The sequence below is a fragment of the Coffea eugenioides genome, chromosome 3, assembly GCF_003713205.1.
Source record: "Coffea eugenioides isolate CCC68of chromosome 3, Ceug_1.0, whole genome shotgun sequence".
NCBI lineage: Eukaryota > Viridiplantae > Streptophyta > Magnoliopsida > Gentianales > Rubiaceae > Coffea > Coffea eugenioides.
Genome location: NC_040037.1, coordinates 7,323,381 through 7,337,561, shown reverse-complemented (window position 1 = coordinate 7,337,561; position 14,181 = coordinate 7,323,381). Strand labels below are relative to the sequence as shown.

Sequence of the window (14,181 nt, the reverse complement as noted above, 5' to 3'; positions counted from 1 at the left end):
TTAAAGAGTTGAAGAAGCCAGCTTTAGGTAGAAAACTGCAATCAAGAACAAGTGACACTTGTCATTTTTGAAGTTTTTTTTTTTTTTTTTTATCACAGGTCAATAGCTAGTCAAGCCAATTCCTATACACCAAGGGAGATATCCAACTAGATCTAAAAAAATCGATACAAATTCGATACAAATACCATCATTATCTGTATAGTCTTAGAAAAAATCACATATAGTGGTATATTAATAAAAAATAAGATTTAAATTTTTGATTTTTCACCTCACCAAGATTTAAAGACAAGATTTGAAGTCTTGACCTTTTACTCCATTAAAACTTAAAGTCTTTGGCGTTGGTTGTCATTTTTGGAAGTTGACGACTTCTTTTTTGATTGGTTTGTTTCAACTTTTTTGATCAAGAATGTTTGAGAGTGTCTGAGAAGTTTGAAGTCGGTATTTTGCTAAACAATTGGTTGATCAAGTGATAAAAAAAAAAAGTATCTTTTTCGATCAAGAATGTCTGAGAGTGTTCAAGAAGTTTGAAATCAGAGTATTTTGCTAAACAATTGGTTGATCAAGTGATTAAAAAAATGCTAATACATTCATTTATCATTTTTTATTATTGTGATTTACAAGTACTTAAATTGTTATTTGTCTATCAATTTTAGCAAACTCATGTTTGGAGCTGCGATAACTTGTTAAGAAGCACTCCAATTCATAAAATTTTTTGTCAAAATACTTATTAAGTGGTTGATCATATAATTGCTTAGGTGCCTAGTTACATAAGTAGTCTTTCCATTTGATAGTAAAGATAATTTTGAATTTGTAAAACATGTTTACACTTCATGTTTATCAAGATTTTTGGGCAAAAGCTACAAATTGATATATTATTATCTTTGTTAAAGTATTTAGCGATGCTCTTCTAAAATCACGTCCTTTCTTATGGTAGCATAATCAATCCAGATCAAGGACCTCTTCAACTGCAATATCTAATTGTGTTCTATAACTCAATCGAGCGAGCCCTTCTTGTCCCCCATGTAGAATGAGCAGAAGATTTGCCCATAGCAAAATGAATTGGAAAGATGTCTTAGGATATACTGAACTCAAATCATAATTCAGTTACCATTAATCTCTATAAAAACGTTACCTTATCCCAAATCACTTGTGTTTATTTAGAGTTTAGATTTTGAAAACATAATATCCCTTTAGTACCATTTCAATTGTTTCGATTTTTACATTTCAATCGTGATGATATGTACATTGCAAAGAATCCACCTACAAAAAGCGATTGGATGGTGCACTTTTATTTTATTTTATTTTATTTTTTCCGAAACGATAGAGATTGACTGGATAATGGACTTGATCGTTCACCAATTTCTCAAGTCAACAACCATTGAAGGGAAAAACAAATCAAGGAAAACAAAGAAAACATGAATCCAGGGAACAAAGAGGCTTGCACTTGAGTTGCAGCATCTTTTGGAGATGGTAATGGGGTTATTTGAGAATGCTGCAATACGATGAACACAAATCATAATTTAGTGCTGCAATCATAATTTGTAAGGAGGGAAGTGGAGAGAGAATAAGCAAGTAAAAGGGATTTTCCAATCAAAATCTACTCGGAGAGAAGTAAAATTCAGTTATATACAAACGTGTGTGTATATATATGTGTGTGTGTGTGTTATATGTATATCTTGCTAAATTGTTGCAGAAAAGATGGAAAAATTAACAAAACACTACATATTACATACTTCTCCTCATGTTGCATGATCAAATTCTACCGATAAGAGATTCAGGACACCTTAAAGTGTCTCTCTAGTCTCTAGTGAATAGGAAAATAATATCCAGAAAAGAGCTACACAAAGAAGGAATGTATTTCAAGATTGATGTCCATTTCCAGTGCTTTTGTAGTCTCAAGAATGCCGCTTATATAAAACACTCAGAAATCAGAATGGAGAATGCCATGCGTAATGCTTTCATTATGATGATCCATTAATAATTGCTGATGTGAAAATGGCGATCCATTAAAGCAAAATGCTTTCACTATGATGCCGAATATTCTGGAGTTGTGATGGATTTGAAAAAGTTGTCTAACTAGTATCGGGCAATTTTCTAGCAGGCTAAAGAGAAAAGACAGGAGAAACTTACCTTAGAAGAAGAAGAACACAGCTGAGGTTGTCGAACAATGTAGATTTGATCACCAGGGCTTTTTAACCCATAAATTTCTTGATTCCTGTGCCAAGTCCACAATGCATGTGTCGAATTTACAACCTGAGGAGGCAGTGACACAAAGAAGTTTCTAAGTAATCATGAAGGAATTAATCAGTGATGCAGTGCAGACTGCTGAGTAGTTGATATGGAGGTGGCTCAGAATCAGATTTACCTCAAGAATTCCATGTCCAAAGCTGCTCTCCCTGTATGCACTCCACTCGGGCTGTCTGTCCCAGCAAAACTGGCCTTTTGCAGGTCCAGAGGAGAAATTCAAATGACATACACCTCCAAATTCTGGCACATTGTCTCCAGGTGAAGGACATTTCCCAGGTTCATCTGCATGATCAACATCAACCTTCTCAATATTACCACCATCTCCGACTGTTATGTAGACTGGGCCACAAGGATCCAATGTGTGATTGTAAACTCGATTCATCCGCTCATACGCATGCACCTGCCATAGAAAACTATGTCTAATCAAAATGTCCAAATGCAACTTCATCATTATGAACTTTTTAATCATCACATTAGAACAAATTGTTGACCAAGGACACATGCATCTTTCTTCTATTAACACCATATGCAGGAATTTCTACCCAGGGTTTAAAAATCAAACAATAAGAGCAGCAAGAGAAATGGAATATATGCTCAAAGTTCAGCATACTTCAGCTTACATGACCAGAAAAGACGATGTCAATGCCATATTGGTATAGAAGTTCTTCCATTTGCAGCCTCATACACTCAAATTCCTGATAGTGAGATGAGTAGCTATTATACCAAGGAGGATGCCATGCAGCAACAACCCAAGGGGTCACACTGCGATCTATCTTGTGCAGGTCATCCTTGAGCCAAGCATACTGAATGCCTATAACATTTTCAGAATATCAGCAAGGCTTTGGTTACTGAAAAGTGAGTATAAACTAGAATGAAGTATATTACAAGAAGCTCATGAACTATTTACCAGTCTGATTGTAGTCAGTATAAGCTCCTAACATGATAAAATGTGCCCCTCCAGCATCAAAGGAATAGTAAAAATTACTGTTAGAGCCTGATTCGTTCGAAGGAACAGAGAATCTTGATAGATACGACTTGAATGTTACTCCAGCTGCTTGAGGCTCAATCTCATGGTTCCCTTCTACAACCATCATGGGGACTCTAGAAATGAGGGGCTCCATAAACCTGGCCATCTAAATCACCTCAATGAGACAAAGGAATAGGAAAAGCTAAGTTATGATAGCTCTAAAAACCTGATATTTGGATAAGTCGTCCACCCCATTCATCCTAATAAACATATTTATTTTTTAAAAAAAAGAAGAAGAAGAAGAAGAAGAAAGCATGAAAGATTGCAATGAGTAATCTGTTACATAATAGGACTATTTTACCTTCCCCAGCCATCCCAGCGAGGCTGGTACGTCTCTCTTATAGGTGCATCTGGAAACTGACAAGAAAAGCATGAAGCTCCTTTACCCCCTGTTGTAAGATACTGGTTTGCATAAGTTAAGTCACCAACCATCAAAATTATTGATGGATCATTGCTTGTGAGATGATCGATGGTTGTTGATGAATTGCTTGTGAGGCCTAAATCTCCAACAACAGCAATTCGAGGAGGATACTTGTTTGGGCTGGGCAATGGTAAGGTCTCAAACACAAACTCCTCACTCACAGCTGCTAAAGAACTATCACCACACTTGTAGTAATACTTTGTCTCAGGTTCAAGACCTGCAGGAAAGCCAGGGCTCCTTTAACTTCAAACTGAAAAGATCTATGACTTTCCTCTTGATAAGAATACTACCTCAAGATGATAGAAAGAGAAATGATGCACCTCAAAAATCATTCTGATGTTTTAGGATTTTCAATATCATATCCCTAAGGACAATGTTCATGAAAGACCAAAACCTGAGTGCTCCAAACCTTGTGATACAATGTGCAACAGTACAGGCATCAAGATCATCAGAAGCCTGTATGACCATATTGAATTTGAACTTGATTGTTCTGTTTTGTTAAACTGGTCTGTAATTGAAAAACAAGAACTAAATATATGGCATCTATATATCTTATAAAAGATTGTTTTGCAGAATTTATAGGCCTTACTTCATGAAGAAAATACAGAAGTTACTAAAAGCAAGTTACTTCCCTCTGTTGAACATAGCTAGAGATTGAGATATCTGTTAGCCAGAGGACTAACTTTTCCATGGACAGTTTGATGTATAACATGAGGAGGAAAGGAGGTATAACCCATGACCACTAATTTTTCTTCAATGCAGGATTAACTGGGGATATATGAAAAAGTAAGATGGCCTGATGTACATTAGTGAAAAAGTAATACAAGATTTCACAAGTCCATGGAAGCCAAATCTTGATACCTAACATTTTGACAAGAGCCCTATCATCTGATCCGTGAAACCAGACTTTAAGTTGAAGATATCAATATCAGATAACCTGTTTCTAATGTTAAAAGATTTAATTCTTTACCGCTTCTATTTGACCATAATAGATGGATCAGATAGCTGGCAGCTTGCATCATCCCACAGGTGTCTCAAAATATAGATATAGTATTAAAGAAAAAGGAAAGTTGGAGCATTATTGTTACCCTCAATTCTCACATGATGTATAATGCCGGAGGTATAATTCCACAGACCCTCGTACGGATACAACTGATTATAAACCAGTGAGACCCCAGTTTTGTTCATTGTATATTTTCCACTTTCCTTCCCATACCACACCTCACTGGCCACCGTTGATGGATCAAGTGCAGTTACATTTAATCCAATCTGTGCATCCCCTAAAATCCATCACAAGAAAATCGGCCTATTCAGACACACATTTCACACGGGAAAAAATCAAGTTACTAGTTAAATTTACAGCACAGTGCATAACTTACCAGTTATCCAAGAAATCCACATTGAAGTTGGAGTAGATAATGCAAGAGCAATCTGTTCTGGAAACATTCCTGTAACGTTCCTTTTGAGCCTTGGATGATCCATAGGCAAGTCATCACTGCCTAAACGTAGTGATGAATCAAACCTTTGAGTCACAGGCTGAAAAGGACCATCTAAAGTTGTCGGAATTTTTTGAGCAGCCACCAAAATGAATCCTAGTACAAATAGAATAATGCGAAAACCTGCACTAATCTTGATCTTCCCCATGAGGTTCTGTTACTCATAAGTGTTTCCCTTATTCTTTTCTTGGTGAAAATGGAGTCAAGATTGTACAAACATGGCTAAAGGTTTAGCCCAGTGTTTGATCAAATTTCCTTTTCTTTTGGTACAATTGGTGCTTCTATCACACTGGAAAGTTAGGACTCGATAAGTATGGGGAAAGGTATGGTTCAGAAGCAAAATCATCGCAGCTGTAGGTGGAAACTGGAATATTCTGTTGCTGTCACTAAGAAGCTACCAATAATTCTGTGAATATGATGTAATAGGTTGACTTTTTATACTAGAAAATAAATGACAGAATAAAAACTGGTAAACAATATTTGGTTATAATATTTGATTCTGCTTTCAAAGAACACTGTACTACTATTTTGTTGCTTTTGGTTCATGTCCAAAAAAGAAATTGTGGAAAGTGAGACAAGGTTTTGGTTAAGATGAAACACGAGCATTGGGAAAACTAGAAGTGTGTGAGTTTTCATGCAGTCAATCAAACAACAAATTAAGTAAAACATAGGAATACTGTAAGGCTTCATTTGAATTGAGAAATTTGATAAAGGATTTAAAATCTAATCAAATTGCTCTAGTTGTTTGGATTTCTTAAGAGCAATTTTGGATTTGTAATTTATTAATTATTAAAATACTTTTTAAACACTACAATAATTTGTCTAAACAAAGAGAAGAATTTGACAGAATTTCAAATCCTTCATCAAATCTCTCAATCCAAACGCAACCTAAAAATGCTGTATGTTTTTTTATACCAATGATTTTTTTTTTTTTAGCAATGTGTACACATACTGGATTATGATGTTAAATGTTGTTTAATTGTTTTTTCCCAAAAAAAAAAATGTTGTTTAATTTTCAAACTAGTTTGTCATTCCACTATGATGTGACTTCAAAATTCTTGAACCCTTTTTCTTTTTATGTCCATGGCGATGTAAACTACAAAGTTTTTCTTATGTTATTTCGTAAGTAGTTAAGTTCCTTTGTTGGCTTTTGACTGAAACGTTCAACCAATACCCAAAAAGATCGAAGAAACAAGAAACATAAAAGGCTGTTGCAACTATGATATGGAAAAAGTAAAATTCAAGAAAACATGATTAGGCAAGGCTAATGACTAAAATTAACAAACCTAACATTTAAACATGACTGGAATAAATAAAAGAAAAGATATGATTGTCAAATAAAATCTATATAAGCCCCCATCAAACATAAACAATGGTGGAATTGACAAGCAATCAGATCATAACTATATGGAGCAGATGCCTTGTTCTATGAGCAGTTTGGTTGAAAAAATGAATTGAGAACAAGCCCAGAGTTAAAGGCGGGCATTCCACAGGAAATTCGGGCTAGCCTCCCCCGATTTCAACAGATGTTCAATTTCTTTAGGGGGTTTCAATCCCCAGACTTCAGCTCTTTGCCAGCGCTCAAGTCTGCTAAGTCCAGTGCATGGTCCATATGCCATATTCATGTCAAATTGCCTTAATAATTGCTCATTTGCATCATAATCATCTGAATATAAGAGCCAGGCCACTTGTGGGTTAAGCAATTATCCATCATTCCCAAAAAAAAAGGATTGATTAAGACATTAGGAACTACAAGATTAAGGGGTGTTAAGAGGTCTTCAACCTTGAGGAACAGCAGCAGATTTGGTTGATTTCTTCTTCGAAGCTTGTGAGGATTTTGACTTATATTTTGTGATGCTTGTCTTCTTCTTTTGCCTAAAGTAACCCTTCATGTTGGATTTTGTGATTGTTCTTTATCAAATCGATTTCATAGATACAAATCTCAATCAAATTATAAGCAAGATAGATAATCATGGCGAAATTGATAAAATTGCTACAAAGAAATTAGAGGCCTACCTTAGTAGCTTGAAGCCTGACTTAATGGAGTGTTCAAATCAACTTCAAACTTCAAATTGCCTATAAATACTACTTTTCGACATGGAAATTTTCTGGGGCCTGGACTTGTTGAAACAGCGGGACTCCTAATTGGAAAAATTCCCAGATATAATAGATTTCAACATGATATTAGTGGTTTCCTAATATCTTAAACAATGATATTGGATTGAAAAAAAAAATTTTGTGAGTGAATCTTATATACACCGACGGTGTATACGCTATCACGATTAGATATACGATACATAAGCAAAATTTGAGTTTCAAATTCAAATTCGGATTATGTATCATGTATCTAATGGTAAAAGTGTATACTGTCAGTGTACAAAAGATTAATCTTTTTTTAATCGCTTGACATGTCCTATTCTCTAAATATTTTTAAAAAAATTGTACGTTTCTTACTTTCTTAACAAAATTGAATGATTTTCCTCTTTCATTGGGTCACATGCGCTTGAGAAGTGTTGCCAATGTAAAAAAAAAAAAAAAATGAAAACCCAAAATTTAGAATCCAAAAATGCAAAAATTCAACTTTACATCTGTGACAACCAAGATTCAGCATGTTTTCACCAATCACCATTATTTGTCAAGGTAATTGCTTGTGTCATACTTTCACTTCCCCTTGATGCCCAATATATATAAAGCAGAGCACAGACAAAATCAGAAAATTTAGTTAGAAGGGGTGAGTTTTAACATATCTAAAGTTATATACATATATATATATATATATATATATAGTATTTTCAAATTTTTTTGCAAGGACAAAAATTTGAATTCACAAAAAAGAAAACCTATTTGAAAATTCTTCAATTGTTAAGGAAGGAAAACCTAATTTTTAAAAACTTGCGAGGCCTCTCTCTAGTTCCGTCCTTGAAGCAGAGAAAATAAATTCAACTTCAATTTTGCTCACATCAATAATATTTGTAGCATTACACATTTACAAATATCACCGTCCAATTTTGCTGTACATTGGTACTTTCTCTTGCATGGAAATAGACCAGACTTAATGGCCTGGGCAAGAATACCAATCCACAGCAAAGCAAAGTGCAACTACTAAGTCCCACAACAGTGCATGATGATGGACGAGTGTCTGGATTGTATACCTTCCCAGACATGCGCTGGTGGTCTTGTGCATGATGGAAGCTATTCATGCCCCCTGCCTGCTCTTCTGCAGGATACAGCAATCAATCCATGAAATACAAAAGATGTGATATGATTTAATTTAGCCCTCTTCAAGGGTGCACATGTACACAAAGTTGATGGATTATTGTGGTCCAATGGCCAACAATCCTTGCATAAGTTGGGAAAATTGTCCAATATTGGTCCCAAAAATATTCATGGCATGTCACTTTTAGGGGCGTAAATGAACCTGATCAAACTGAACAACCTTAGTGTTTAAGGCCGTTTAATTATTTTAACCAGTTTGAAATTTTGTTCAACCTTGACTTGTTTATTTATCGAACCGAGGTTGAACGAGCCTTTTTTTTTAAATCGAGTTCAAATGTTATCAAGTATAAAATACTATTCAAATTTGACTTGACTAGTTAGGCAATAAAGCTTGAACGAGCTCTTATCAAGCCAAGCTCGATTCGAAGATCGAGCAGTTTGATTCATCTTTCAACCGTAGTCAATTTAGAATCAAGTTTAATATGATAATAATTTTGATATCCTTATATAATACTTGTACCATTTCAATTTTTACTAAATGGCTTTTCATTGCTTTCTTCTTTTTTTTTTTTTGGTGGGTTAGCCTTTGCATTTTTGGATTTCTGTAAGAAACTCAGAGCCCAAGCAAATTTCAGCTAAGATAGCAGGTGCAGTGCTTTGTTAAACAAAGCCGCTGCTTTTGCTTTTCAAGCCGGCCCACTTAGTGCTGGAACCATTCGTTTTGGAGAGCCAGTCTATCGTGGGCCAAGTACTTTTAGCTACAGTAAAACATTTCTTTTTAAATAATTGAAAATATTTCTTCAACCAAAAAAAAAAAAGAGAAGGGCTTGGAATAACTTAAGAGTAGAAAACAATACCTCTTTAGTTGAGTTTTGTTCAGCTCTCTTTGATTGATGTAATTCTTACAATATTTGACGTAAAATCAGACGATTTTGGTATAATTGTAAATTTCACACCAATTAGTTGACAAATTTTACTATTACACCAAAATTGCATCAGTTTACACTGAAAGTTGTGACGAATCACATCAACCGAACAAAACTCAACTAGAGAGACCCTGAATCCGAATAGAGTAAAGCGCAGTGAAACATGTATTTCATATTGTCATTTTCACTAGACGGAAATAGTCTGTATGGAAATACTTTAGTAATTAGCTGACTTGTTAGCCACTAATCCTATTGCTTGACAAGGTCAGTCCTAGTTCGCAAAGCCTAGTTTGGAGACAAAACTATGTACTGTGTACTATGTGATTTGAGTGATTACGACTTTGCATCTCAAGAATGTTGATGCAGTCACTACGCGTTATTCCATTGTTCCTAAAATTTTTGTAAAAGCAACTTTTTAAGATGATGCATGTAAGCTGGCAGTTGGATTTGCTACAGCTAATTAGAGAATGTTAAAGCAAAAATTATAGTAAAAGGGTTACAATCCAAAAAGTTCATGCCATTCGATTATGACTGGTTAACACTAACAGACAACTTTTCTTAGTGGTTGTGGCTGCTGTTGAAGCAAATGTCGAACAAAGTTGTCTAAGTAGTTTGACCTAAGCTAACTAATTGAGGACTGAATTTTACAGCTGCAAATGTTGAAGAGTTGAGTAAAATGTCAAGAATCTTGAATGTAATGATTGGTAGGTTTGTGTTGCTTTGCCAATCTGTTTCGTACATCACGGCTTTGCAGTCTGCACTTTGCAGCCATGAAACTTCCTTAATGCATTCCTCGTATAGTCTTTCAAGTTCCATACCAGAAACAAGAAAGTCTCTGTTTCAACCAATCAATTTCATTTTTCAACGGGATTGGTCCAAATTAATTGATCTCCTTCAAAAGACAAGGGGACATGAATTTGTACCCTCAATTGGACCACACGTAAAATTTCTATTTGAGCTACAGGTTAGGGTTTGACTGCGGAGGTGGTGTAGTTGCACCCATATATATAATATATATTCCCTCTACCCCAATATATAACTATTTGGGTTCAATTTTTCAGAAAGTGGGATAGTATCAATATGGATTAATTTTCTGACAGGGTATACATTTTTACTATTAAACACATGATGTATAATTCGAATTTGAATTTGAAACCCAAATTTTATAAATGTGTCATGCATCTGATCGTGATAATATATACACTGCCAGTGTATATAAGATTTACTCTATAAATATTGCCCTTTAAATTTTTTTTTTCCTTATTTTTTGGCCAGTTACCAAAAAAATTCACATTTGAGTTTTGATTTAATTAGAAAAAATTGAGCATTGAATTTTGAACTCACCGAATTGCTCTTTACCAACTCCTCTGCATTTTGCTCTTTCATTTTCTTTTATTGAGAAGGCGTGGAATGGGAATCCTTTAGAAAAATAATAATAATAACTTTGCAGAAGTCTCTGAAAGAAAGAGATTCAACTTAAAAGTTAGAGAAGTGGTATTTCAAGATATTATTGACTGTATGCTATTTGGCTCCTTGATGTTATCATTTTTTTTTTGGCTTTTTCCATAGATGTGTAACTTAGAGTCTTAGACCATGAAAATATTTTAGTAATTCACAAAAATAATAGATCAAGGCGACTTGCTAAGCTAAGTTGATTAGCTACTAGATTATCAGAAAAGGACAAATGTTTTGGTTTAGTAAATTGGAATCTTAAATGTTTAATCAACATTTGCTTGGTTAATATATAAAATCTAACATAGGATGGGGCAATAGTCAACATTTAGTTAATTTATCTCCATTTGGACCATTTCCTTTTGTTCTTTCGGATAAAATCATGCATGGCACTTAGTCATACCCTCCAAAAAGTATCCACATTATCTTCCAAGAATAAAGGCACTTATTGATCTTCATATACAGGAGTCTCAAATCAACACATAACCTAAAAGAATAAGAAAAGACAATTCAACCATGCAATTATCAAATCAATCAATCTTGTATTTTTTTTTTCTTTTTTTTTTTTTGGGTTTCATGCACTTGCTTCTATCATTCATGCATGTTCAATAATTTTCAACTTGCTTGCCTTAGAAGTAAAAAAAAAAACAGAATTGTACCCTCATGCAGGCTGCCGTTGACTTGTGTTTCCAAATTGTAATAATTTACTAATCTCAGCATCATTGATCCCTTTTTAAAAGCAATCATGTTTAAAGAATAGATTTGTTTTCTTGTTGAGTAACTTAGCATCATAAGAACATTTGCTTCAAGAGGAACATTATCAGTCCTTTAATTTATGGAAACAGCACGTCTCAGCTTTTTTTTTTTTTTTTTTTTACCCTTTTAGCTGGTGGGAAACTAGCCAATGAGATATATATAGAGCTAATCTCAAAATTCAAATCCTGCATTTTCTTGGTGATCTTTCTTTCTATGGTATGAATAAAGGGCAAATTTCATGCCAAAACATCATCCAGAATTCTCCATACCACAAATAAAAACATTGTTGGATATATTGATCAGCTGCAATGGATCATGGTTGATGAATTAAAAGTATCACATAAAGGCACAGCTGGAACATTGAATAATTTGATAGGCAATAAAGGCCAACCTTATTTATTTTTTCTTTAGAATTGTTCTTTGATTCCCACCTAACAGTAATCTGCTTAAAAGTAGGGACTTACATATGCCATTATGTTTACTTGTAAACCCTCTTCTCTTTCTCCTACTCCGTCTTCAATTTTATCCATTGATTGCGGATCACTCTTTTTCCAATTTAGGGTTCTATAGGCCACTCTTCTTTCTACATTTGTTGGCACCAACCTGACCTAATTACCATTACGCGGAGAGAGAGTTTTCCTTTTCTTTTCATTTTTTCTCCCTTCAAGAAGATAATGTAATACTTTTGGAAAAGAAATACAATAACTCTCTTGATTTCTGGTTTCTTCTTTGGGTAGTGAAAATTGTGTAGGTCTTAGGATAGTTAAACCAATCCACTGACCCCTTAAGAGGGTTGTTAACATATTCAATCACCACTATCATTTTTGGAGAAATCTAACAGTTCATCACTAGTTAGTAGTTACTCACTTTAAAAGTTTCCAACAAACAGAATTCTGACAATCTAGTTGGTTGAGTTAGACAAAATTGAGAAAAATTGGTGGAATGTTGAAACGTCTTTGTCTAAATTGTCAATTTGAAAAAGAAAATCTATAATGGTCTATTTCAAGATATGAGAAATTTTAGTAGGTCCAAAAGTTATGCAACAGTAGTAAAATTTTACTCTCAACGATAGTAACTTTTTTTTTTTTGTTTGGCGGGGGGGGGGGGGGAGGGGGTGATTATATATAGTTAACCTAAATGGCAGTCTCAATATATAAGGATGATAACTCAACAAAATTAAAACTAATAATAACAAGATGAAAACTAACATCTAGTGAAAACAGGCTCACAATTTCTTTAGTTTAAAATTTGACGGTAAAACCAATGTATTATCAAAACAATAGTAACTTGAAGATGCATTAATCAGAAAATTTTAAGTTTCTTTGCTCAAACTTCAAATCATGAGGGTTAAAAAAATCAGAAATTTGCTCTAACAAAATTGTTAATACATGTAATCGAATGTTGATAAACACACATTTCTTCTTAAAAATTTTCCTTAATATACGCTATATAAATATTCATGTTAGTGTGTTTCACACTCAATATTTGTTAGTTACTCATCTAATACTTAAATTAGTAGTTACGTACATGTTTTTCTTGTCCTGTTTTTCATGCACTAAACCATGCTATTGGTAGTAGCAGTCAAATCAAGGGGTTGGAGGCTCAAGAGATATCAAAGAGAAAATACCGCCAATCACTCCGTAAGCAAAGATTATAATCGTCTATCACAAGAAAGTTTGTTGGTGTATATATAGCAAAGATTATAATCGTCTATCACAAGTGTGTGTGTATATATAGCAAAGATTATAATCATCTATCACAAGAAAGTGTGTGTATATATATATATATATATATACATACATACATAGAATTTTTCTAACACGTGCTCTTATGATACTCGTTAACACATGTAATATTTATATACACACATAAAGGGTTTTTCTAATAGGTGGCACTCGTTAACACACGCAGTATTTATTTAACCTATTATATATATACACACACATACATAAATATACATATTAATAATTATTATCTTTTCTTGCATTTATATATTTTTTCTATTTAATCTTACTTATTCTCCCTTATATTTATTTATTTATTCTGATTAATTTTATATTTTCAAAAATTTAACACCTGAAATATATAATAACCATATATAGAGAGAGAGAGAGGGGAAGAAGAGAAATGAATTATATACTAATATAAAAAATTAAAAAGTCGGCCAAGTGAAGTTGAAGTGGTGTTCCTTGATAACCGGAGAGTGCCCATGTGACCTGGTTTCGTGTGCATGGGTGGTCGAACCATGATGGCGGATGGAGCCCACAAGAAAAGTCCATCCGGCCTGATCGTACTTTGGTTTTGGATCACGGCTAGGACCCAACTCAACGTGTAAACGGTTTTAGTCAATCCATCCACTTTGGCGTATTTTCTAAATTTCCAATTGCCTTATTCTTTACCAATTATTTACACCAATTATTTAATGATCCATAAAGTAGTTGCAAGAACCACTACTACAAAAGAGTTTATTGATATTCAAATTAGAAATATGTAGAATAGTACTATAGGTAAATTGGTAAAAATTAGCCCCTTTGACATTTTTCTCTTTTTTTCTTATATTTATTTTTTTTCTTTTCCTCGTTTTGGTTTTTGACAACTTGAGGAGTTGACTTGATGTAAACCATCCAAATCCAAATATTA

The 14,181-nt window shown here is 33.9% G+C and overlaps 1 protein-coding gene across 1 annotated transcript; it reads right to left on the bottom strand.

Annotated features, from left to right (window-relative positions):
• Window positions 1-1,323: 1,323 nt before the first annotated feature.
• Window positions 1,324-5,519, bottom strand: LOC113766988 (purple acid phosphatase 23). The gene is made up of 8 exons (XM_027311149.1): window positions 5,075-5,519; window positions 4,784-4,975; window positions 3,576-3,912; window positions 3,155-3,372; window positions 2,868-3,058; window positions 2,366-2,647; window positions 2,131-2,253; window positions 1,324-1,492 (listed from the first exon to the last, which is right to left on the bottom strand). Exons 1-8 carry the CDS (start codon window positions 5,337-5,339, stop codon window positions 1,364-1,366), a joined length of 1,737 nt encoding a protein of 578 aa, XP_027166950.1. The 5' UTR covers window positions 5,340-5,519; the 3' UTR covers window positions 1,324-1,363.
• Between the last annotated feature and the right edge of the window lie 8,662 nt (window positions 5,520-14,181).